This window comes from Clarias gariepinus, chromosome 17 (assembly GCF_024256425.1).
Source record: "Clarias gariepinus isolate MV-2021 ecotype Netherlands chromosome 17, CGAR_prim_01v2, whole genome shotgun sequence".
In the NCBI taxonomy this organism is placed as follows: domain Eukaryota; kingdom Metazoa; phylum Chordata; class Actinopteri; order Siluriformes; family Clariidae; genus Clarias; species Clarias gariepinus.
This window is the reverse complement of record NC_071116.1, coordinates 16,084,665-16,110,444: the sequence shown is the minus strand read 5'-3', so window position 1 is coordinate 16,110,444 and position 25,780 is coordinate 16,084,665. Positions and strand designations below refer to the sequence as shown.

The window sequence follows — 25,780 nt, the reverse complement described above, 5'->3', positions numbered from 1 at the left end:
TTTCACACTCGTATTTGACCTGCATTTCATTTGTAGAAAAAGAGAGAGAGAAAGAGAGAGAAAGAGAGGGGGAGAGAGAGAGAGAGAGAGAGAGAGAGAGAGAGAGAGAGAGAGGGAAAGAAGGAGCTAGGAAGCTGCTTTTCTCTCTCCTGGCTGAGCTGCTGACAGAATGGGGACACTTTAATTTGATGTATGGTGATAAAAACCTGCATCCTCAGCAGTGGGGAAAAAAAGTTGCAGAAAAAGATTTAAATGCTTTCTTATAAAATGCCCTAATTATCCCATAAGATGCAACAAACATAAATAAAAAAAATGTTACATAAGACAATTATTCTGCAGAGGTCACAGTATGGAAAAACAGGTGAACTATTAAATGAGTGAGGTAGCTACAGCATGAAGTTACTTATCATATTTTGGGCCGTGTGTCTGAATGGACGTTTACCAGACACCAGACACCAGACCAAACAAATGAGGGCAGAATGATGGGAGAAAGAGAGAGAGGCACAGGTAGAGAGGTGGACTGAGGAGCAAGAGCTGGTTGTGTGTGTGTTTGTGTCGATGAGTCTTCGAGAGATAAATGATGTCTCAGACCAAACTGACTGCATCCTTTCAGTGCCTTGTGTCGCCGCTGCTTTTCGCTGCTCGGTAATTTATTTCCAGCTCCTTGGCCCTTTAATGAAGGGTCCAGTAGCAGCACATTGATCAGCCACAACCCTCCCTTTGCCCACACACGCACTCCATTTAACGTCATCATTTAATCTGTGATCCGCCAGCCTGTTCCTTACACACTCTTGCTTAGATCTATGACCTTTTGGAGAAAAAAAAAAAAGCAATCAATAATCAGCTTTACTGCCTCTGTGTCTAATTAAAACAAGCGGAGTGTGACTTAAAGGGCAGCACTGATGCACATGATCTGCAGCGTCTAGCAAACTACACTGAACTTTAAGCAGTAACTTTGAGGATTAGCTGGTGGCTGTACATGTTGTATGTACTTCGTGTATAATAATTTCCTTTCATCAGATGCTACAAATGTAAGTCATGCATGCCATTCCTTTCAAATCAAATGCATGATGGAAAAGATTACATATTCATTACAAGCTGTATTGAAAATTGAGTTATGCAGTCATGATAAGGATGTACTGAAATTTGCACACATTTATATTCACAACTACAGAATTATACGATATGCATGTCATTTTTTTGTGGGATATGCACGTGGAGTTTGCCTAAAAGAGCAGCGTATACAGTAGTGTCATGCAAATCTAAACATTGTTTTAAGCCAATCCTTAATAACCTAGCATGATATTGGCTTGATTGAGGTTTGACGTAAACAATAAGGTCAATATAATTACAAACATACTGTATGGCGACATTCATTAAGGTGGTTCTTTCAACTGCTTCCATTAAGGTGTCGCCACAGCATATCAGCCGATCCATGCCTTGAACATGGCACAGGTTTTACGCTGAATCCCCTTTCTGGCACAACTTTCCTATTCTAGGTTCTAGGGTTGGGCATTGGCTGGGACTCAAACCTGGGCTTTTTACGCGGCAAACACGAAGCCTACCACTGAGCCACCAGTGTCCTTGAGGCAATGTTCAGAGTTGGCATCTGATTGTATGGCAATTAATCAGAGTAACTGCTTATCTAGAGAATTAAATTATTTATGGACAAATTAGAAACTACAATCAAAATGAGCTTACAAATTTACAGATTCATGAATTAAAAATACTAGTACAGTATAAAAGCATGATAAAATAGCCCATATCCAAGAACAACATGTACAGTAGGAAATAAAGTGGCACAGTGGCTTAGTTGTTAGCACTAGCGGCTCACACCTCCAAGGTTAGGGGTTCAAATTTTGCCTGGAGTTTGCATCTTCTTCGGGTACTGTTTTTTTTCCCCACAGTCCAAAAACATGCGGTGTAGGTTTTATTCCCAAATTGCATGTAGTGTACTGAATGAGAGTATTTGTGTGTGTGCTTGTGTCTTCCGATGGGTTGGCAGGGTGTGCCAATGCTTTTGCCCTGAGGCCCCAGGAGAAGCCTTCAGGGCCCCTGTGACCCTATAGAGGATAAGCAGTACAGATATCAGATAGATGGATGTACTGCAGGTAACATGCATAATCTAAATGCAAAGCCCAGATTTATATAAGGATTCACTTTACTATGTGTGTAAATATCATTAAATAAGTGTTATGTTATTCATGCACATTCTGGTGTAACCAAAGATTTTATTTCTGACAAGTTCAGGTTTGAAGGTTTTCAAACCTGAGTTCTTTTTTTCTATTTTGAATATAAGAGTTCTTAAAAAGTGCATTCTCAGGTTCACTTGCATATATTCACTAAGAATATCCAGCTCATTCCATAGTGTGAATTCATTTTAGTTTTAAGTGGGAAAAAAGGTGCCATTTAAAGAAGCAGGCAAAGGGAGAAAATTCTTGAAAAGTAGTAGTAGTAGTAGCTATATTACAGCTAGGCTTACTTTTAGGACTTTTTGGAAATGATCATGTAATACACAGATTTTCTGGATTTATTCTCTGGTGTACTCTTCCTGTAAGTGACCTTCTACTCTGCACATCTGCTCATTAAGTTCACTTACTCTAGCTCATGGTAAATTAGTATGCAGACAATAAAGCAGTCCCATGTGTTTAAGCTCAAAATATCACTAACTGCATGTTAATCACAATTTTTTTTCCCTGCAAAGAAAAAAGACACCCTGTGACTTCCTTCAAATACAACATTTCTTGAACGAGTTCTTAGGTTTGTGTACGTAGAATGACCTTTAACATTTCTCCAGCTGTTTAAGTTAAAGAGTTAAATCACAGTGTGAAGAGCAAAAATCAGGTGTTCGTTCGAAAAGTCATGGCTGGCAATATTTGCATGCAGAATGCAATACTGGTGTACAAGTGATAAAGTCTCAAGAGTTGGTTGGATTTACTGCAGCAAGTGGCTTAATATGAAGTTCTCTGAAAAAACACAGATAAGGCATCAGGAAACGTATATCTTTCAGTATATTATGTAAAAAAAAAAACATGCACCACCACATACAGAAGGAACGTTTAATTGCAGCAAAAAAAGTATATTTGATTTTCCTGTCACCTAGATGTTAATCCGCTGCTTGTTTCTTAATTTTTTTAAAAAAAATTTATTATTACATCAACATATTGGTCGGTTTTCTGCCCATAATGCCATTCTACTACCCGCAGTAGGAATTTGTCCAAAACTCTACATAAAGCAGTGCTTTAGTCCTTTAGTCTGTACAGCTCTCTCACCTCTTTATCAGTATACTCTGCTTAAACAGATCAGCTTTTAAAGCCTCAACTGTCATGTTAATTGAGGGGTTCTCAAACTCTCTATGAAATGGTAATCAGAGTTGGGTATAACACGCTACTGTAATCTAATTACTTTTTCGGATAACGCAGTCCTATAACACGTTACAAATGCATGTAATTTGATTACAGTTACCAATGTTAATAACATTACGTTACTGGATGTACAAATGTAGTGCTTAAAAATCAATCAAAAAGCATTTAAAAATTTCGTTTTGCGCGGGAGCATCAGTTGACAAGCATGCGCTATATTCAATCGTCGGTGAGCTTTTTGATGTTGTAACGGGTTTGCTCTTTGTGCATGGGCAGCACCACAAACGCATGGACACGGGGCGAGGTCTTACAGGAAAAAGAGTGATTTCATTTGGAAAAAACGAGGAAGGAGAAGGATTAAAGGAGGGAGGAAGAGGAAAAACAGATGATTTTTGACGCGGGGAAAGCCCGAGATCCATTACCATTAATTATCGCCAGCCGGCCCGACCTGGCAGCCTCGCCCCTTCGTGCACCTGCAGAAGGGGTGGACACCTAATTAGGGAGCCTACGGAGTGAGCAATGTAACGTACTTACAAATATGATTTCTTTTTACATGTAATATCAGTAAAAATCAGTAATGTAATCAAATTACAATTTTTAAGTAGTAATTAGTCATTTGTAGTAGATTCCTTTTTTTGAGTAACTGATGGTAATTCTTTGAAAGCGCAAGTGTTGCATTTTATTTTATTTATTTTTTCCAAATTTATAACATTAAATGATAAGGTTAGTCAGATATTCAGATGGAGTGTAATTAAATATTATGGCAATATCATAAAGTATGATATACCTATATAGAATATTATAAACCTAGATATAACTTCAAAGATCTTTCACTGGTTAACAATCGCTATCATAAACATGACGTGGCGGGCTGCAACCTGATGATAACATCCAGCATGAGTGGAAAAGGGGATTCCAGTTTTTACCAAAGTTGCGTTATCCTCTTACATCAAATACAGGATTGAGTATGATGGCATGGCTGTAATAACAGCTACAGTTTGGCTTATGTAAGGATTTTAAGAAAATGACAACAGGGTGAAAAGCATTCAGGAGGCAGGTTTGAAGCGCTTCACCTGTTATCAATTGTCACTAAGAAGCCCTTAACGTAATTCCTACCGTAGACCCAATTCTTGTACTCGCAAAAAGAAAATATGGGGGATGGTGAGGATTTCATCTTGTATACAGACGTAAACTTGGAGGATCAACAGTCAGAAGCCTCGCTGCAGGCCCCAGCTCTCAGCTCCACAGAGAGCATCTGCATTATTAACGAGGCCAGTGATAACCGCAGATGTTTCCACGTCTGTGCTCTATTTCAGCACTATTTGAAAACAGCGCCTTCTGTTCTTCTTGAATCACCTTTGTTAAAGCTTTAAGCATGGATTTCTGCTCACTTCTACTCACCCCAAAGTCCCAATAAATTATTCATTATCAGTGTTACTGTGTTATCTGACTATTTTTTTTTTTTTTGAGTGGAGCACAAATACAAGACAAGATATATTTTATAATGAATAAAATTAGATTTCACATGCATCAAAGCAGCCCTCACAACAAAACACTATTACCATAAGAAGCATGAAGTCAAAAGAGCCTAAAAATACAATATGGCAGCATTTGTTATCCGTAATGATGCCAGACAGCTGTGGGAAATGTACAAATGTCGTTAGAAGAGGTCTGAATTCCCTAAAGTGCTTGAAAGAGTTTTCAGCTTGTTACAACAGAACGAATTACATTTCAGTGCATTAGGAATGAAAAGTAAGATGCCCGAACACAGTGAATATCCTGTAGAATGGAATTTGCTGCATGTTACAGTACATTTGTTATTATCCTAAGCAGGATCTTCGAAAAAGTGAAAAGTTGTGATGAGTATTTTAAATTCACATTACAAGAGGATGATGAATTAGGCCTGTTTAAGGATTAGTCAGAGCCGGACGTGGAGGAATAGCTCTCGATGACAAGTTATTAAGCTATAATGAAGTCTCTTGAAGTGGTTTGTCAAGCAGCTCCAGGCTGAGGACTTTTCCACCCACATCATGGGGGGGCTGCCAAAGAGAAAAGCCCTCAGAGGGCTAATCATGTCAGGCAAAATGAGGTTTAACCGCAGTGCCACAACTCTGCTACAAACCCTCCACTGCAGCCACTCTGCTATTCTGTTGCTAATGATCTCTGCGTTGCGCCTGATTTGCAAGCGTTTGCTGGTGATTTATGATGTCTGAGAAGAAAACTGCATCAGGCAGGACACTTGAGTACACGCTGCCCTCTCTCAGGAGAAGGACTGGGCCCTGACGCCACATTGAGGAACACTGGCATAGCGTGTAAGTTAATCTCTCCCCTTGACCCCTATTTCTTTTCTCGCAGTCTTATTTTTCTCACTATCATTGTATGGCTAACAAGAAGCATGGCTAAGACCCCAGTGAAACAGCACACAAACTCATCTTCTTTCAGCACGGATTATTTGACATGGCCACTTCGACATTGCTTTTTTCTCTTTTTACCCCCGTATTTATACACATGATTGGTACCTGTGAAAAAAAAAAAAGTTGCATTTGACCTGAAGCTATCACGTAGACTATTATGGAAAAGAGAGACAAATTGCTATATTTTTTTCAAATTTCTGGATAGCAAAAGTTTGTATAAATCTCACCAGGATAAATATGTGCTTTTTATGAACAGACAGGTAGAGAGCAATTATTGCAAATTTCAAGCTTGTTAATCTAATCACAATTTATTACGAACTACAGGCAGTACCACATTAGATACCTACTGAACTTTTGTAATGACTGTGGTACCCAATCAGTACCATGGTATTCATAAATGGATTGCGTATTAACCTCGGGAGAGTACCACTACAGGGAAAATGACACCATCCTTTTTAAATATTAATATTATGGGACATGAACATATATAGCATATTTTTAACGGTTTTCTTGAACATGTTCCATAGTTCCATACTAAAGTGCATGTACCATACAATAGTATATGTATACTGTAAGTAACCAACACATTTACCATGGTAGAATCATGCACCATAGTGTATAGCACCATGCTATTGTGAAAAATACAGCATAGGTGGGTATATGATGGTATGGGTACCATCAGACTTTTATAGTACATATACCATGGTCATTTTGAATGATTAATTCAAATACTTTCATTAATACTCAGAAATGTAAGCTACTGTAGTTAAACTTGGCTAGTTAACCACAAGCTAAGAAATGTTCATCCTTGATGCATCTTTTTGGTTGGGAAACTGGCATGAATCGTTATCTTTTAAATTCAACTGCTAAGGATTGACGTGATTGATAAATGGTTATTTGAAAACACAATTTAAAAATGTCTATACCCATCTACCCATGTCTTGTGTCTACAGTACTGCTACACTACTCAAGCCTACAGTGTGTAACTAAAAACAAATTGGTGGTAAAAAGAAAGAAAGGGGAAAAAAAAGACATTTATTAGCATTAGATCCCATAAAAGCGCTGGTGTGGTTTTTGTTAGAACCTAAAGCAATAAACACACAGCTCCCATCATAAAAACAAACACACATATCATACGCTTCCAGCAGTGTGCAATGTCATAAAATCTACTTTCAAAGAGTGCTTTATTCGCTCTGCTTTGAAATTGATATATCCTAATCCTATTAAAACTTTCCTGCTCTTGTAGCCTCCTAGGCTGTTAAGGTAGTGCACAAATCAGCTCGCTCTAACATATCTCCTAAAACAAAGAAATAAAAGAGCATTATTCCAAGGTCATTTCAGCAGTAAAAACCATGAAATCATTTGATTTTACTGGTGAAAGAAAAACGTGTGTATTGAATGAAATCCAAAGACCTTTCGGCAGGATAAAAAAATGTATTCAGTGAATGCTTTTATCTCACCTGTATGATGCTGAATGAAATGAATAAATAAAAGTAATGCAAAGGAGATTGAAGAAAACAACAACAAAAAAAAATCAACCTACACCTCAAATAATTCATTTGCAATTTTTAGTGGTGTCTAAGATTTGAATTTATAATGACATTCTGATTTTTCTTTTTTTAGTTTAAACTTATTTTTTCCAACATGTCATTATTCTTTAGTTCTTTATGTTAACATGTGGGTTCTCAAACTTTTTAGGCAATGGCCATTCTCTATAAGCCCCAGTTAAGTACTGGGGCTTAGAGAATACTGTTTAAATGTCAGACTTATAGTCAAGGACTACAGTGTAACATTTGAACATTTTCTTATTGTATACAATTAACATACAGTACTAGTCTTAGGTGCGCTATTATTTACAAGTGCTGTTATTTTTATTATTATTATTATTTATTTTATTTTTTTTGAATGAGCAATAAACATTACTTTAAAAATCAGTTACAACAGAACAAATTGCATGCCGACAAAAAAAAACTTATATAACAAACAACATTTTAAACAAAATGAAGGCTGTTGGTTTTTACATGCAAAAAAAAAAAGAAAGTGAAACAATTAACACTTTAAAAACTTTTTGCTGGGGAAAAAGTCATATTAAAAAATGTATTGACAAACCTTTTTGAACCATCTCTACCACTTAATTGTGGTATGGTTTACTACAGTATAAAAATCATATAAACAATGCAGCATCTTTACAGTAGTATATTAATGCTTTTTTAACCATGGTGGCGGTTGGGACGGCAAATGCTGTATTAAAAACGGCCGCAAAAGAACAGCGTAAGCTCCCACGGCACTTTTGCTCTTACGTAGAGAAAGGCCACGCTGCTAACCACTACACCACTGTGCCGCTTATGTGTAATGTATGTAACTTAAAAACTAAAAAATATTCATTGAAAACCATAAAAGGTTTTTAAAAATGACATTAACATGCCGCTTGGGAGTCAGGGGTAGCTCAGTGGTTAAGGCATTGGACTACAGCAACTTGTATACAGTATATTGTTTATCCATTGTAAATTTATAATTATAGCTACTAGCAATCCGTATATTATGCCCACACAATATCATTCTGTAATCATCACCCATAGCTTCTCCCTTAGAACTTAGAACTTATACCTTTATCCTGCACTTTCTGCAAATTGCACTTCTGGTTTGACCAAAACTGCATTTGGTTGCCTTGAAGTTAAATCTGATCTAATCTAATCTAATCTAATCTAATCTAATCTAATCTAATCTACAGTCCGGAAGGTCCCAGGTTCAGATCCCACAACTTATATATATATATATATATATATATATATATATATATATATATATATATATATATATATATATATATATAAATGCACAAAATAGACAAATAAAGAAAACAGGAGGTTGTGAGTTCCTCTTATTTGTTACTTTCACCATCAAAGCCCTGATCTTGCAGACTGCTAATTGGCCACAACGTATATACTGTAGCTAGTTGGCATTTTAGAAATTTAAGTCATTTTTTATTTCATTAACATAACATTGGCCATTATTGGAAAACTGGGGAAAAACAGCATTTTCCCTAATGTAATAACCAGAATCAATAAATATATCAATACGAATATATGTAATATGATCCAGGGATGACTTTTCCTCTAAGGTTGTGCTCCCTCTAAGTTCTCAACAAACGGAAACAGAAAAAGCTTTTTTTCTTGGAGATAGGCTGAAAACTGGGACACTGCTGATTATTTCCGGCTCTGGGCTGCACTCAGCATTAGAGTATTAAGAGTTCTCAAAGAGTGTGGAGTGTTCCGGGCGGGAGATTGAGTGCGGGTTTACGCAGGTCTTCAGATCTAAAGCCTATAACCAGGTGGAAGCAAGCAGTAGCTAGTCGGAAACTGTGCATGAGGAAAAATGCTCCAGTTTTCTAAAGTGCCAAATGGTGCAATGTCAACTGCAGGGGACGGATCCAGCCTTGTGCCATATGCTCTGCATAAAAAAGCGACACACAAACGACGACAGCTGGTCACTTGAAAACTGAAGATTTTCATTGCATTTCTCAAAGACTACAGATCTGTCCAATTTGATTATCAGTGCACATGCACAATACACTGTAGTACCATTTGCGAGAAGACGTGCAGAGACACGTGTAGCCACACACACGCACATACGGTACATCATCTTTCAGTACGAAGTAGCAGGTAGCATTGTCCTCATTGACAGCTCTGCCTCTGCAAATGGCACGCAAAGCTTTCCGGGTGAAAAACAGCCTGACAGAGTTGCTACCCGACCGCTGCGTCCCACTACAGTGCCATTTGCCTGTCTATCAATCATGGCTATAACCAATTTAGCGGCCCTGAACCTCTTGCAATAACAAGAACGACCGAAGAATGTCGAAAATGTGTACGACATCAGAAGGCTGAAAGGGAGTTTTGGAGTGAGTGAATTGCAAAGCTTTTTTTTGCCTTCAGGTTCCTCAGAGCATGATGTTTTATTCAGTCTGTAGTGGCACAAAAGTATAGTGAGGGATGAACCATTTTGAATATCAGAAAGTACTGTACATTTTAGTCTGAAGAATCCAGATAATTCCAGAGTGAAAAAAATATGCTAAATATTCTTTCACTCACATTTTAGTTTAGTAAGCGTTTGTTCTGATTGGAGTCACCGTAGATCTGAAAAAAACTGAGGTGGGAATACAGTACACGACGGCTGGGATGCAAGTCAATCTTAATAATCATGGGAAATTTATTAAAATAAATCCATCTAAATTTTATATGGCCAAGCAAAGAAACCATTTCTGATAACCATGTGGCAACTGCAAGCCATAATAAATAAATTGTACCTTACCTTTCCAGGGAAAGGGAAACTTTTTAGTATTTTGACAGTGGACTTACAGTGCGCACATAAATCAGACAACTCCACGCTTAAACTTTACAGTTATAGCACACTCAGCGGCCTGGCGGATGATTATCACTTACCATTCCGCTGTTGCACAACCACAAATTGGTGAGTAGGTTCTTTTGCAACACACACTCATGAGTTTGGGAAAGGCTTCACCAAGAAGGAAGCAGCCTGGCATGTGCTCCTGTTCGCGCCTCAGCTCTGCCTCTAACGTGCCTTTTGCCCTGTGCCATGCGCCTTACTTGCTCGGCTCGCCATGTTGGACTCTACCTGCACTGAGATACGCCAATTGGACCTGCGTGCCAGTGAACCACGGAATCTCCAGGATAGCTTGTCTGAATATTCTATGCATTAAAAACACTGATCTTTTCATTCTAAATAAAGAACTTGTGGAACTTGGTTCTCCGCATTTCTCTCTGCTTTGTCGAACCACTATACTACTGATTATAGCATATTCTGTAAAGAAATGTCAGATTGTTTTGGACCTTTAGGGAAACAGGCATACTGTAACAGCACCACTGATGCTCTACACAGAATAGTATAAAGTGAGGCAGAAGCTGATTATGTCCAGGCTGTAGATTCATGGAGTTGCTTAATGACAGGGATTACGTCACATGATTCCACAAGGTGAAAAGACATCTGAGATTTGATCTTTATTTCAGGTGATATTTTTCAGCCTACACATACATACACTTTAACATGCTTTAAGTAGTGACTGAGAAATTGTCAGAAGTGCAAGTGCAAGAGCAATTAAGCTAAAATGACAGAACTGTGCACGCATTGTTTTCTAGTTTATACGAAAGGGATAACTCTTTGGCATGTTTGGTGACCTGAGGTAATTACCTATTACCACTAATAATGATATGACTGCCACTAATAATTTTATTGGATTTTAGATTCTCCCATCTAATATCACACCCAATGAACACTCCTGATCACAGTTTGGCCTTTGGTCTTTGTCCTGACAGTTCCAAAACTCTCAACCACCATCACTACTACTTCTCCGCACCTTTATTTGACTTTCATTGTGACAAATCAGCACCCGCTTCTCATTTCAGACTACAGAATTCCACTTCAATTTATCTACAAGGTTTTCCTGATTCAAAGAAGCAAATGGAAAAAAGTGAAACAAAGAAGGGGGGGGGGCACCTGATAAATGTCATTCCAGAAAAGCCTTCAAGTTCATACAGCAGCTGAGACTTCACCAGGCACAAACACATCCCTCACATCTCATTTCTTACATTAAGACGCGGAGAGAAATGTCAGGCCAGATAACGGCCGTCTCCGCTCAGCCCCTGACATTAAAGGACAGTGAGTGCGCAGACACGTGTGCCGTGTGTATATTGCTTTTGCAGGAGCGTGATTCAGAAAATTTTCGTCTTGCCTGCTTGTGTTGCTGGTGCATGTCCTTTTGGTAATAATGGGTAAATTAAAAGTGGCATGAGTTGCCCTGGAGTTTAATAAAGCAGATAGATATGAAAGGCTGCTATAATGGTGGGTTTCAAGACAGCCAGTTACAAAATCTACAAACTATTTTCAAGAGTTTATTTTTACTTAACATATAGGGCTGGAGCAGTAAGTATAACTAGTTTATTTATATTCTATAGTATATCTAATGTTAAAAAAAACAAACAAACAAAAAAAAACCTTATATAATAAGGTTACATAACCATGTCAAATTATTGTAATAGAATAAGTGATTTTCCTTTTTTATTTTTTTCTCTCTCTCTCTCTCTCTCGCTCTACAACAATGCTTTTTCCGTTACCTCCATTAAAGACATCAATACACTATGTCTGTATTGATGTAAAGATTTCAAATGCATCCCATGCTACTTGCCGTCGAAAAAACTGACTGAATATGTCCAGCCCAGCTTAAGAGGCAAGGTTTTCTGAGAAATGGAAATGGAAAAGTATCGATAAGAACATTAATTGGCTCCTAGGGCAAGGGGCCAATGCGAAATTAGTGTTAAAAAGGTTTCTTATTGGATCAGGAAGTGGTAAAGAGAATAAAAGTGTCAGATGGCTTATGTCGGATCAAGAGGGAAAGCAATAAGTAAAAAAAAAAAAAGAAAAGAGGAAAAAAACAAGTCAAGAAGATTAGCCTTTCAGGGGTTTCCTTGATTTCTTGCATTTCATTTTACCTGTTTTTCTCATTTTTCAATTAAAGTTAGTGAATATTCTACTTGCAGCCACTCTTAATAGTGAAGCTGGATGTGTTTTTAATAAAGCTAGCTATAAACAATAATGCACTACTTTTTTAACAGGTATCACACAGTGACAGGAGAAATATCTTGCATTGCTGAAAGTAATAATAATAATAATAATAATAATAATAATAATAACAAAAAGAATCCTATAGATTTCAGAATGGTATAAAGTCTCATTTCAACAGAACTGGTGCATGAGTCAATAACTATGCTAGGGAGTCAATGTCTCATCAATAATTCAGCATGAAGCACATGTTCAATATCAGCTATTAGCAAAGTCAACTTCTACATTTTGCTGCGGTTTGTGATATTTGAAACAATTAGAGCAAGAACAGAAAAAGAGTTAAGTGCTACAGGATTCAGCTGGGAAAAACGAGAAGGAACTCTTACCTCTAGCCGAGCGATATTTCCATATAATACTGGGTTCAGGTCGTCCAATCGCCAGACACATGAGACTGACGTTACTGCCCTCGTTTACCGTTATGTCTGCTGAGATGTTCACAATCCTAGCAGGAACTGCAACACAAGATAAGCATTATACCCAATTAATCAATGAATCACGCATGCAATGATCCTTAAATTCAAAATGCTAACTTCATTGAAAGTTAGTTCACAAATACAACAGTAATTCTTGTTGTATTATTTAACTTTTTTTTTTTATGCGTAAAAAAAAAACTCAAAATCAGCGATAATCTGTGATACATGGAGCCGGCAAAGACAGTTTGAGTCCACATGAGCAATATGCACACTGAGCAAGTCCTGTGGGATGCAGTCTTAAAAGCCGTTCTCCGCAGAGGCAGAACCCAGTGTACTTAAAAGCCAGAGTGATGGAACACAGAAACTACCGTCCAAAAGTTCCACCAGTCTGTAGGTACAGAATTCTAGGTCTAACCCCAGGGACAGACTTCTCCCAGTTAACAACTAAGAATTTCTACTGCTCCAGTAGTTCTGGGTGTGTATGTGCCTGGTTATGTTGTGCAATAACGCGATATTTCAAGATGGCTCATAAGCAGAAATATTTAAATGTACTATAATTATAATTCGGAAACAATAATAATAACAATGATAATAATAATAATGATCATTATCATTAATATATAATCCAGCTCGAGTCTGAGTGCAAACTTATAATACTTAAAATACTTATTTTATAGTTTTCCAAGGGTTATAAATGCATATTTAATAAAAAAAAAATATGATTTAGATTATTTAGGGCACTCACTGAAATACTGAAAACAAAATTTCAAAGACATAAGTTTCCTTTTGTGTGTCTTTTTGTTCCAAATGTTTAATTTTTATGTAGCAAATCGAGGTCAGTGTTACCATATAAGGTTCCTCCCCCATCTTGGGTAATATATTTTTTTCATAAAGTGAAAATAAAAAAAAAATACTTATTTTCTACAAATAGTATTTACCTGAAGTACTGATATTGGCACTTGTAAGCTACCAAATGTGGTTCCTCACCTGATTAAGGTTTATGAAGTATTTTACTTTTTTTGAAAGCTGACAATCAGATGGTTTATTTGTCTTTTTAGGTCTATTTATACTTAGTTTTTAGGTGGATCCGTGACAGGATTAGAGCCATCGTCAAAAGCCTATTTAAATAAAGCTTGTATGAACTACGTCTCTGTAAACCTATAACTCCATCAGAGGAATGAGTCAGCCCTACATTTTCTACTGCTTGATTGACGTGATCCGATATCTGGGTAGGGAATGCTGTTTACATAACCTAGGCTGCAAACGCAATGATGACAGCTTGCCTGTCTCGCCCATCTTCTCCCTTTTCAGTGAGAGCCAACCAGGCAGCCCAAAACCTGGAAAGATATCATTTAGCTGGCGCACCATCATGCCGGAGTTCGCTAACCTTTGTTGCAAAGAAATTACTGGTAAAACTACAAAATCTCTCTCTCACACACATACAGCTGTGGTTAAAAAAATTCTATCCCAGATGTTTGTATGATAGGAGACGAAGAGCGAAACTTGATGCAACTGCAAAATGTGCTTGCATTTGTGATGCGCATTAATGTGTCTGTACATGAGAGCAGGTAGTGTGGAGAGTATTAGTGCTGCTGATATGCCATCAGATTGAGTAGCGGCTGGTGGGTTTTAAAGTAGAGGAAGCACAGCTGTCTTTTATTGAAGTACACAACATAGACATGTATTGCAATGGAAGACAGCTGTGCTTTTTCAGGCATTCCATACAGGATGATTTTAGGATTTATTTGGCACAAGTGTAGCCACTGACCTCAATCTGACCAAAGAGGAAGTAGGGGAAGAGTTAGAAAAAGTATTTTTTGGTCCGCTGTTGGACTTATTTTTGCTTACTTCTAAATAATCTTTAACTTGGGCGTATAGGTTGAAGCCAATGACATTTCAGCACATTTGATGTTGTCCATCATCCGGGATTTAAATCCTGCTCTTGGTGATGCTGTTTTTAAATATCAAATATAAACAGCTATTTTAACTTCAATAAGTTCCTGATAGATTCCTGCTTTGTTTTTTTGATTTTGCTCTTCTGATTATCATTAGATTGTAGGGGCTGAGATGTAAAAGGGAATGTATTTCACGTCTTTAGCAAATGTAAAAGCTCCTGAAATTAGAGGCGATTCACACCGAGGCCTTTGGTTTGGTATTGATAATATTTTTTTTATTTTATTATCTATTATTTTTACAATTTATCTTTATTATTATTATTTTTAAATCATTATTTATTTTATTATATTTTTGCAAAATGGTGCTGGCGCATTCGATATCACAGCACATCATGAAGTCACTGTTGTTTAGACATCAGTTCATCAAACACCACAACATTTTTACCACCAAAACCTCCTGCTGGATATGGATACATTGATAAACATTTAATTGCAGCATTTAAATTACATTTTAGGGGAGGCTGTGCCTCATATTTAATGTTAAATCAATCTCATGAGATTAGATTCAGCTGAAAAAATATCTTTCAATGTAACAGTCGTGATGATTAATGTGTTTGTTTGATGGATAACGAAATCAATTTGCGTGTCCTTGGCATATGCGCTTCAAGCAGTGTTGCTAGTTGTGTGTGTATCGCAGCTGAAAGGTAATAAGAATGTGTTCACACTCGCAGAACGGTTCTCTAGGTTCAGACCAATGCATGAAATGATGTATTAGTTTGCTAGTATAATGTCCAGGGTTGCTTATTGTTCACACTGCCGTTTTCAACAACAGACCAAAAGACGCAAGAGAAGAAGGTGTTTGAATTACATATGGTGGTATCTTTACCAGCTACAAATTCATTAGTGTCTAAAATGCAATGCTATGCATTGAAAAGAACACAGGCATGGCTCCAGATGGCAAATAAAACGCTTGCTAGCCCTAATGTTTTTATTTTGCAACTAGCTTTCATCCAGTACAAAGCTTTTATACAGATGCCAGTGACAACTGTCCCCACAAATAAATAAATAAATAAATAAATACATACATACATACATACATACATACATACATAAATGCAAGCAATGATCTTTAATACTCTGATGGACTCTTCCCGCTTCTCCGGCTGCCAGTCTGGTATGAAAGCACACAAGTGTGTGTAAATGTACAGCAGGGCTGTGTTCAATAATAAAGCACTCAAAAACATACGCCATTTCGTCAGACTGGCCAACTGTCATACGTTTTAGAACATGCTCTCGTTATTGAATAAAGCCCTCCTGTCCCATCCCTCCAAATTAATACTCATGACAACGATACAGAGCTAACAAGTGAAAGTTCTCAGGTACAGTCATCATCAGATAACGCCAGCGAATAAGACTTGGTTCGTTTACATATCTTCTGTCCATGGTGTGTTCCCATTTCGAGTGCATTTGGAAGCAGACGAGACCCACTTCTTCGAATATCCTCGGTTTGCTTGCTTGGTGTGCACCTGTTCAAATGAACTGCACTAAGGGAACAACCGCACCAGAGCTGCTTTTAATTGAACCAAACATGGCAAGTGTAAAGACACACTAAAGCGAATTGCTCCCCAAAGTTGTAAATTTCTGGTGTTAAATCTGCATAACACTAAATGAAGTTATACCAATTTAAAACGGTGCAGGCAGTCCAGAAGTGTCCTAATTTTGTAGAAAAAACACACACCTCGAAACACTTCCTATACTGAGGCAACAAACTACCTATATTTACCTGAAAAAAAAAGGAAAAGCCACACTTTTTAAAATATCCTTCCTTATTTGATATGCTTACATGAGTGTATTTATGTGAGGAAAAAATAGTACTTTGTGTGTTGTATCATGCGCAGCACTTGGATTGGTCATTTAGACCTGGATGTGTGTTCCACATGTAACACACAAGCTTCACACACAGAATGTGGCCTGATTATGCCTTAAAATGGGCACAGATAGCTTATCAAAAACTGCTGTTCTTGTTTCTTAGTTTTTCATCTTTTCTATACTTTTCTACACTTCTAGAAGTTCAAAATCTTTGTATGCCTTGCACTTTATTTGTAGTAATAATAATAATAATAAGAGGAGGAAGAGGATAAGAATCAACATTACTGTGTTTTAGGCAGTTATGTGCCATCACGGTTTTATTATTATTATTATTATTATTATTATTATTATTAATAAAATATTGCAATTTTGCAAAGTCTAGATGTGCAAAGCTTTGTCTGCCATTTAGAAGGTGATTAGCTTCACCTGATTGACTTTACAAGTCATTTTTAGGACCGGGCCATCCTTTTCAAATCAGTGTTTGCTTTATATTTATTTTATTATTTTAGTTTATTTTCTAACATGAGGGTTTTATATCTTTAAATTGAATGTTAAAAGTTGCACTGAGTAAATGCAGCTGGATAAAACAAAAACTGTCTTCATTTCATTTAAAGCTGCAGAATGTGATTTTATCCACCGTACATCCAAGTTTTTGCACTTAAATCTACATCTCTGACTAATAGCCTATTTTAATGAGACCACCTGTTTAAAATATTTATAAGTTAATTCATCATTTTATTCATTATTAATTATCAAATGATATTCAGTATAGATGTCCCTAAACATGAACATGAGTCTGATGCAGGATATGTGGAAGAAGAGAGTGAGTATACTAATTACAGTATAAACTCTATACTGGTTCATCTAATCTGGTTAGGATCGAACTATAGTATAAATACAGTTAAAAGGTAACATTGTGTTCATTTGAATATATTCTGATAACTCATGTATGCCCTGTAAGTATTCTATCAGGAATAGGTTGAAATCAGTCGTCCGTATTTTGTTGCTTCTCCGACACTAAGAAAGAACTGTGCTGAATTATTGTTTAATTTTATTTATTTTAAAGTGAAACCACTAAACAAATCCTCTACCTGCAATTACACTGATTAGGAAATGGCAGCAGGAGGAAAACACTAAATCAGACTTTTACCAATTTGTAACTGAAAGCTTTGTCTCTGGGGAAAAAGTGAAGGGATTTATTTATTAAGTCACAGCTTGAAATGGACTTTGAGTTGTGTCTGCCATCAGTTCAGTTGCTACGTTGAATGCAACAATTGACCCATAACCTTAAAATGCCTAAGTAGATAATGCATGTGATTTTAAACAGCTGGATAAGTCATAGATATCGGACACCTAGGTGCATTTCTCTTGGAGGGGTTAACTTTCTATTGAAATGAACTGAGTTGAACCGAGCTGTCGCAAAGATTTTTTTTGGTGTAAATGTCAGCAGACCGTGCAGCATTTGAAAGTAGGAATCACTGACACTTAAAAAAAAAAAAAAAGAACAAGAAATTACTTTTCACTTAAGAAAACTCAGAGCATACACAGGCGCTGTCAAAGAAGTGGGTCAAGGTACTTTTCAAGACAAAAGTGTTGCAGATCATTCAAATGCTCATTTCATGTTAATACACCTAACGCAGCTTCTTAACAGCTGCACTATTATCTGTGGGAGGCCATTAAATCTGAATGGAACTACGCTGACATTTTTTTTCCCTGAGTGTTTCTTGATTTGGGAGGAAAAACCCTATAGTAATAACAATTCTGTAGTTTTGCAAAATGTCATGCTCTTTTTTTCCCCCGTCCTATAGTGTGTGTGTGTGTGTGTGTGTGTGTGTGTGTGTTTGTTTGTTTGTTTGTTTTAATTTAATAAAGAAGTTGAGAAGGTTGGGAAGGAGCAGTGCGGCTAAGCTTGTGTTATTCAGCCTTAGCAATTAGTTATTAAGGCTAACTCCCTTAGTTAGCATTATTTTAATAGACTAATTTAGAATTAGAAAGCAAATTTCCCTATACTAAATAATGGAAACTCGCCTTCACAGACACACACTCTTTCTTTTTGCTCTACACAGAAACAAGACCCAGCAGGGAAAACGATTACCAACAATGCTGCAGCGCAAAAGAGAGAAAAAACGTTGGCTCAGTTGTGATCACGTGACGTGCAGCGGCAAAACAAGAAACCCATGAGTGTTATTTGATACTCGGTACTTGTAAACCAAGTCAAAATTAATAAAAAAATATTTGGTTGTCCTGCGGAACACTCGCAAACCGCGTTACTCGCAATCCAAGGTTTCACTGTATATATATATATATATATATATATATATATATATATTGTAGCGTTTTAACGTTATAATGACAATGAAAAGCTGCCGGCATTCTCCACCATAATACTGTGTATAGGTAGAGTTTTAACATAATAATGACCATGAATAGTTTACGGCATTCTTCATCATTAATACGTAGGGTTTACATAATCAAGACAACGAATGACGGTTGCATTGTCCACCAATAAATATAGACATTTTAATGTGAACACAATGCCAACGCATCCGTCATCATTAACAAGTAATTTTTAGCTCTGGGTCAGAGTTGTATCGAATCTTTAACGATTTGGTTTAATTTGATTAATTGAATCAAAATTTATAACGTACACTATATTGACTACCCGTCCAGCGTTTAGCACAATTTAGTGTATCTTACCAGTTCTGGTTATCACATGGCCAACGGCTATAACACAAAATCTAGTATTTAGCAATTTATGAGCAAGGTAACACGATCTGGGCAAATGTTTAGACTTTAAAATACATGACCAAGACAACAGTACTTTATAAAGAAACGAGAATTTATTTGACTAATCTACGATACATGAAACTACACTACTTGAACGCACGCGCACACACACACACACACACACAAACAATTTGGCAAGTGAAAATGAATGAAGTTATTCTAGTACTGGTTACTAGATCAACGAAAGTCACAAGAGCAGAGTCTTGGGTTCAATCTTACGGTTTAGTTATGAAACGAGCACCAACTTCAGCAAGGTATGCAGCATTGTTTGTTTACTTGCGTTACGTTTCGTTCTCATCCTTTGGTTCACCTCCAACGAAGGGAATCACGGCGTTGCTGGTTGGTTGGTGCGCTGTTGTAGAGATGACGTCAGTCAGGAAAGCCCTTCGGTGAGGCGTTGGTTGCCTGGTTACCGATGGCTGCGCTCTGGAACTTCTCCTGAGGTCTCCTTCGTTGTGGGACTTTGGAGTTCTGGCACGAAGTCTCGTTGAGAGTTCTTGAAGAGCGGATGACGCCAGCAGCGGCGGCGCAGCGCCCGCAAGGGCGAAGCCCGAGCTGCTTGGAAGATGTTGTAGGTCGCAGTTGTGATGATATCTTCTCTTCTTCTCTCTATTGTGGACTTCCTGAGGGTTTTTGTCCCTTGGGGGTTAGTCCGTCCCACAGGTGATTCATCCAATCGGATGTGATTGCAGGGCTTAGCCACACCTCACGTGGTTCCTCCTTCCGTGCATAAATTAGCCAGGTGTTTCGGCTGTCACATGTGACCCATCCGGTTGGAGTTTTTAATACTTTATAAAAAGTAATTTTGCATGAGCTCTGTTCATGCTACCAATAACCCATGTTCACCAACACTCTTGAAATAAAGCCAGCTTGAGATTGACACCAAACATTACATATTTTACCCACTCATTCCTTCCTTTATCTAATAAAAAGGTTTGTAAATGCTGATTACACCTTGAACGTTATGCAGATTAATCAAACATATACACAGGAATAAAAGGACCTGAGTAAATCTATGTAAATACGTTTTGCCCTACTGGCACACTTTAAAGATGTTTAAAATAGTGTCCATGCCGTATGCCTTTGTTCATGGAAAGGCATGTCTTCCAGAGGTCAAGAGACTGTCCAGGTGTGATGAGGCCTCTTCCTCCCCAGCTTGGGATGGAGCTGTAAAACTGTCTTCTTTGTTTACCGGATCGCCGATTTACACCCTCAGTTTCGGGGTCTACTTCAAAGCATCTGGCCTTGTGAAGTTTCTTAGTTTTACAGACGTCCCCCTTAAGATAGCAAACCAGATAAGGTTATCAGGATGGTGCCATGCATGCTGGAAGAGGGTGTTCAGGAATGTGATCCATTGACTGTTCTCTCTATGGGAGCCCTGTTATTCGCTACATATCCCCCTTTTTGCTCGGTGAGGTTCCATTCGCGAACATCAGCGGGCACTGGAAGTAGAAACATAGAGAGAGAGAACAGGCACACACAAGACACAAACAACACCTCCATAACCAACTGAATCATGGTGCATAACCTAGTTACCTCGTATGGTCTGGTTACGAACACTTAAAACGACATGGGGTGCTTTTGGCTAGGCTTTATCCCAAATTGGGTTGTTTCGATTGGCTGACAACGATTTACTTTCACTTTGGGTGGAAAGAGTCAACCTAATTTTTGGGAGCTGTACTCAAGCTTGGTTAAGATAATTCCCTGATCAAAGAAAGAGAAAACGCAGGGGAAAAAAAAAATAGACAAACACAAAGAGAAAGGGCCACAAGGACACAAATAGGTTGAGGAAACTAAACTAGTGTCGCATGTGTGGAGCAACTCCTCTCTACCAGAGGTTGGGCCTAGCAGTGCAGACAGAGGAGGGTGATTAGGTGTTTGTTTACAAAAGTGAATAAAATATCTGTATGTACCTTCCTAGAAGGACCAAAGTATGTTACTGTGGTGAAAGGTATATGACAGTTGATCTGTGTCAGTGGTCTATTCTTCCCCCCTTTTCAGTTTGGAACAACTCTTTAATCATCCTTCTCATCAGTTCTTAAAAGTCTTGACATTGGTGATGTCTTCAGCTCATTTGTGGCTTGGGCTTGAGCTGGATTAGCTTAGACTTTTGACTAGTTTCTTTGTTGAATCATTGTTCTGATTCAAGGTCAGAAATCTTTGTTGAGAGCTTCCCGGAGCAGATGGTAGTCAGTCTTTGGGTGAGCTGCACACTTTAGGTCGCTGCACACTTTTGGTAGCTGCACACTTTAGGGCTGTATGTTGTTCAAAGCCAGAGTTTACCTTGGTCAGTGATGTGAAGTCTCTTTTCTAGATGGAGATCACTTTTCATACATAAGTCTGGAAATCTTGGCTGCCTGGCAGACGTGGCATAAATTTATCAAGGTGCCTGGCGAGTTGGTCAAGTTCTGAGCCATGCGATGCTCTGTGGCTGGAGGGAGCAGGTTCCCAGTGTTCTGCCATGAGGTAGGGTTCTTTGAAGGGGGCTGGGGGATGCGTCGCCCCGCCCGTCGCTTCTTCCACTACGTATCGGTCCAAGAACAGGGGACCTGGTCCTGCTCAACAGGGTTAAGATGCATGCATGTCGTTACCTTGACGGATCGTGGCACCATTCACAGGCGGGCTTGAGTTCCTCGGTGACGCTGTAGGACTCTTCTTTGCTATGGTCCATCTGTCGCATGAGGTAGCTGAGCTCGTTCCTTGCTTGTCCAGGTGAGTTTTGAGGGCTTTAATTCTGCCATTTTTCTCCCTGGGGTCAGACGTGGCCTTTTCTAGTAGCTCTTTTGCATACTGCAGCCTGTCGGAGAGATCAGCGTAGTTTGCCTTGCCTTGTTCACTTTCACGTGTAGTAGTTGCCAGAATTGCTTGCAGCACAGTGATTTTCACTTTGTCCTGCTCTACCTCGTCACCCCCTTTCTGTCGCTCCTGAGCTTCCAGTTTCAGTTGCTTGATGCGTTGTTGCACACGCCAGCTCCTGCTGTAGATAGGCGGCGTGCCTGTTGCGCAGCATTAATGCGACAATGAGTGTGTGACATAAGGAGTCGGTGATGTTGGACAGTTCATTGGGACTATAGCACTGACTTGGGTCTTGTCTCATACGGCTCATTAAGTTGTCATCTAGCTGGTCTGGCGTCTGGTACTTTGGTGTTTCGGCAGCCTTAGGTAGGAAGCTGTCGGTTGCAACACTTGTCCATGTCTTCAGATCTTTTCAGCGACTGACAGGTCTGTGGTGCGAGACATGTTTTGATGGGGTTCTAGAACCACGACTGACACAGATGTGAGAGAAAGAAACAAAACAAAAAGCAAGAGAGAAAGAAAAAACAACAAACACAGCAAACAGATGTGTAAGTGTGGGCTACTGCCGAGTGTGGTTCTCTGTGACTGTGGTCCTCTGGTGGGCATGCTACTAACTGGGAGTTTCCCCCTTTTGTTTTATTAATTTTGATTTGGAAGGGTGCTCCTAAGTAAAGGGGTTTAAGATGGGGATTTCTCAGTATGTGATTGTTATTTAAGATTTCCTCTAGGCGAAAGAAACAATAACAATGACAGTATTGGTTAACTCAGCATTAGGGTTGACAACCATACACAGATTGAAACACTTTTAAACGCGTCTTCAAAGTTTTATGGACGGTTTCCTAGTTGACCTGCTTTAACCTTGGCTAGGTAGGATCCCAGCACGAAAAGGGAAGGTACGGTGTGAGTGGGGCGCATTTGAACCTAAGAATTCACGCTTCAACAATATGTAACGTTTCTACCGTTCTCTGCTTTTGTGACTTTCACAGATACAATCCTAGAATAGCAGCAGTAGTCAAACCAGGAGAAAAACTGAGTTAAAGAGAAAAAGAAAGTGTGGGGTCTCCTTCTAATGTGAGGACACTTAACAGGGTTGACCAAGTTAGTTAAAACTGGGTGACAAAAGACCTGGTGGATAATGTGAAACCTTTTAAATTTGAAGTTTAAATTATGAATTATAGCTAATTATTGAGCATTAATTAGCACTAGAATTGGTAGAAGCAATTTGTTATTAACTCCATTGATTGTCCATCATTAAATTAGAGACCCGACTTCTAATTTATTACTTAATTTTAAAGAATTTCAAACTAATAATGATAGTTGATGATCAATGTTGAAAGATGTTTATCATCAAAATCATATAAGTAGTTACAGTTACAGTGTATGATGAACACCGAAACTGTAATAATTTATGAAATTGAATTTAAGTTTTAGATTAAAACAATTAGACAATGATCAACATTCCAGGATGTCATCAAAATCAATGAAAGTAATTTTGCTTAATCCATTAAGTATAGGGTAAAGTAATCAAGAGGGGGTCAAAAGAGAATAAGGAAAAAGACCCAGAAAGCGCTTGCGCACTTAAAAGTTATCGCGGAAGAGGTTGTTTAGAGTTTTCGGGTCACAGTCGTCGCTATAGTTACGTACACTTAAACGAGCGTGCTAGTTCAACAGTTATGGGTGGTCAGTAACAATGGCAGCGCATTTAACAATGAACAACCCGAACAACCCTAGTTAGCTCTTTATAGCTGAACGACGTCAACTCCACTCGTTAGAGTGGGGCACACAACTTAGTTGTTACTACATTTAACACAACAATGTTGCTGAGATCTCGGCGGATCTCAGCCCTTTGTCAGACAAACATACCGACATTAAACACATGAACAAACGTGTCTTTTGACCGCACATTTTACTTTAACGAGATTAACATTCTCCCGTGCAACGCATTTGCCACTCTCTCAGAGCACCGCGTTTAGTTCACTAGTTTAAGCATGAACTGCAGTTTACTTTAACGTATAGCTGAGCTTGAAAATGGAATACGCATTTCCCGCTCGCTATGAAGGCCTTTAAAAGATTAGAGGAACATCGCTCCAATCAATATTTATCACAATGAAGGAAGATTTCTTCGTTCCAACAAGCGATGTTGATACTATTAAAATGTACAGCGAAGAGGTTGCTTCGTCTTTAGCGCACAAGTTTAATATTATAAACTGCAGTTTACTTTAACCATTAACCGTGACTAAATGTTATGCAAATAGCGGCTGTTAACGTACAATACTGAAGGTGGTTTTAAACCATTCAATCAAAAGAGTAAGTTCGCGTTGCATTTCATTCATTCACACAGTGGTGTGTCGCAAAACAAGTACGTATACAGTATCGCAAAACTCTGTTTCTCTGCCTCTAATCTATTTTTGGACAATAGAAGAGATACAGTAATCGGTCTTGGTTTTATGGATTTTTAAGCCAAACAATGCCCGCATTCTCCACCATTATATATGTAGCGTTTTAACGTTATAATGACAATGAAAAGCTGCCGGCATTCTCCACCATAATACTGTGTATAGGTAGAGTTTTAACATAATAATGACCATGAATAGTTTACGGCATTCTTCATCATTAATACGTAGGGTTTACATAATCAAGACAACGAATGACGGTTGCATTGTCCACCAATAAATATAGACATTTTAATGTGAACACAATGCCAACGCATCCGTCATCATTAACAAGTAATTTTTAGCTCTGGGTCAGAGTTGTATCGAATCTTTAACGATTTGGTTTAATTTGATTAATTGAATCAAAATTTATAACGTACACTATATTGACTACCCGTCCAGCGTTTAGCACAATTTAGTGTATCTTACCAGTTCTGGTTATCACATGGCCAACGGCTATAACACAAAATCTAGTATTTAGCAATTTATGAGCAAGGTAACACGATCTGGGCAAATGTTTAGACTTTAAAATACATGACCAAGACAACAGTACTTTATAAAGAAACGAGAATTTATTTGACTAATCTACGATACATGAAACTACACTACTTGAACGCACGCGCACACACACACACACACACACAAACAATTTGGCAAGTGAAAATGAATGAAGTTATTCTAGTACTGGTTACTAGATCAACGAAAGTCACAAGAGCAGAGTCTTGGGTTCAATCTTACGGTTTAGTTATGAAACGAGCACCAACTTCAGCAAGGTATGCAGCATTGTTTGTTTACTTGCGTTACGTTTCGTTCTCATCCTTTGGTTCACCTCCAACGAAGGGAATCACGGCGTTGCTGGTTGGTTGGTGCGCTGTTGTAGAGATGACGTCAGTCAGGAAAGCCCTTCGGTGAGGCGTTGGTTGCCTGGTTACCGATGGCTGCGCTCTGGAACTTCTCCTGAGGTCTCCTTCGTTGTGGGACTTTGGAGTTCTGGCACGAAGTCTCGTTGAGAGTTCTTGAAGAGCGGATGACGCCAGCAGCGGCGGCGCAGCGCCCGCAAGGGCGAAGCCCGAGCTGCTTGGAAGATGTTGTAGGTCGCAGTTGTGATGATATCTTCTCTTCTTCTCTCTATTGTGGACTTCCTGAGGGTTTTTGTCCCTTGGGGGTTAGTCCGTCCCA

At 38.5% G+C, this 25,780-nt stretch overlaps 1 protein-coding gene across 2 annotated transcripts in view; it reads right to left on the bottom strand.

Annotated features, from left to right (window-relative positions):
- Positions 1 to 25,780, bottom strand: part of opcml (opioid binding protein/cell adhesion molecule-like) — a 263,049-nt gene that overhangs the window by 32,288 nt on the left and 204,981 nt on the right. For both annotated transcript variants that reach the window (XM_053476148.1, XM_053476147.1), the window contains one exon: positions 12,736 to 12,861. In XM_053476148.1, coding sequence (XP_053332123.1) covers positions 12,736 to 12,861 — 126 coding nt within the window. The remainder of the gene's footprint in view (positions 1 to 12,735; positions 12,862 to 25,780) is intronic.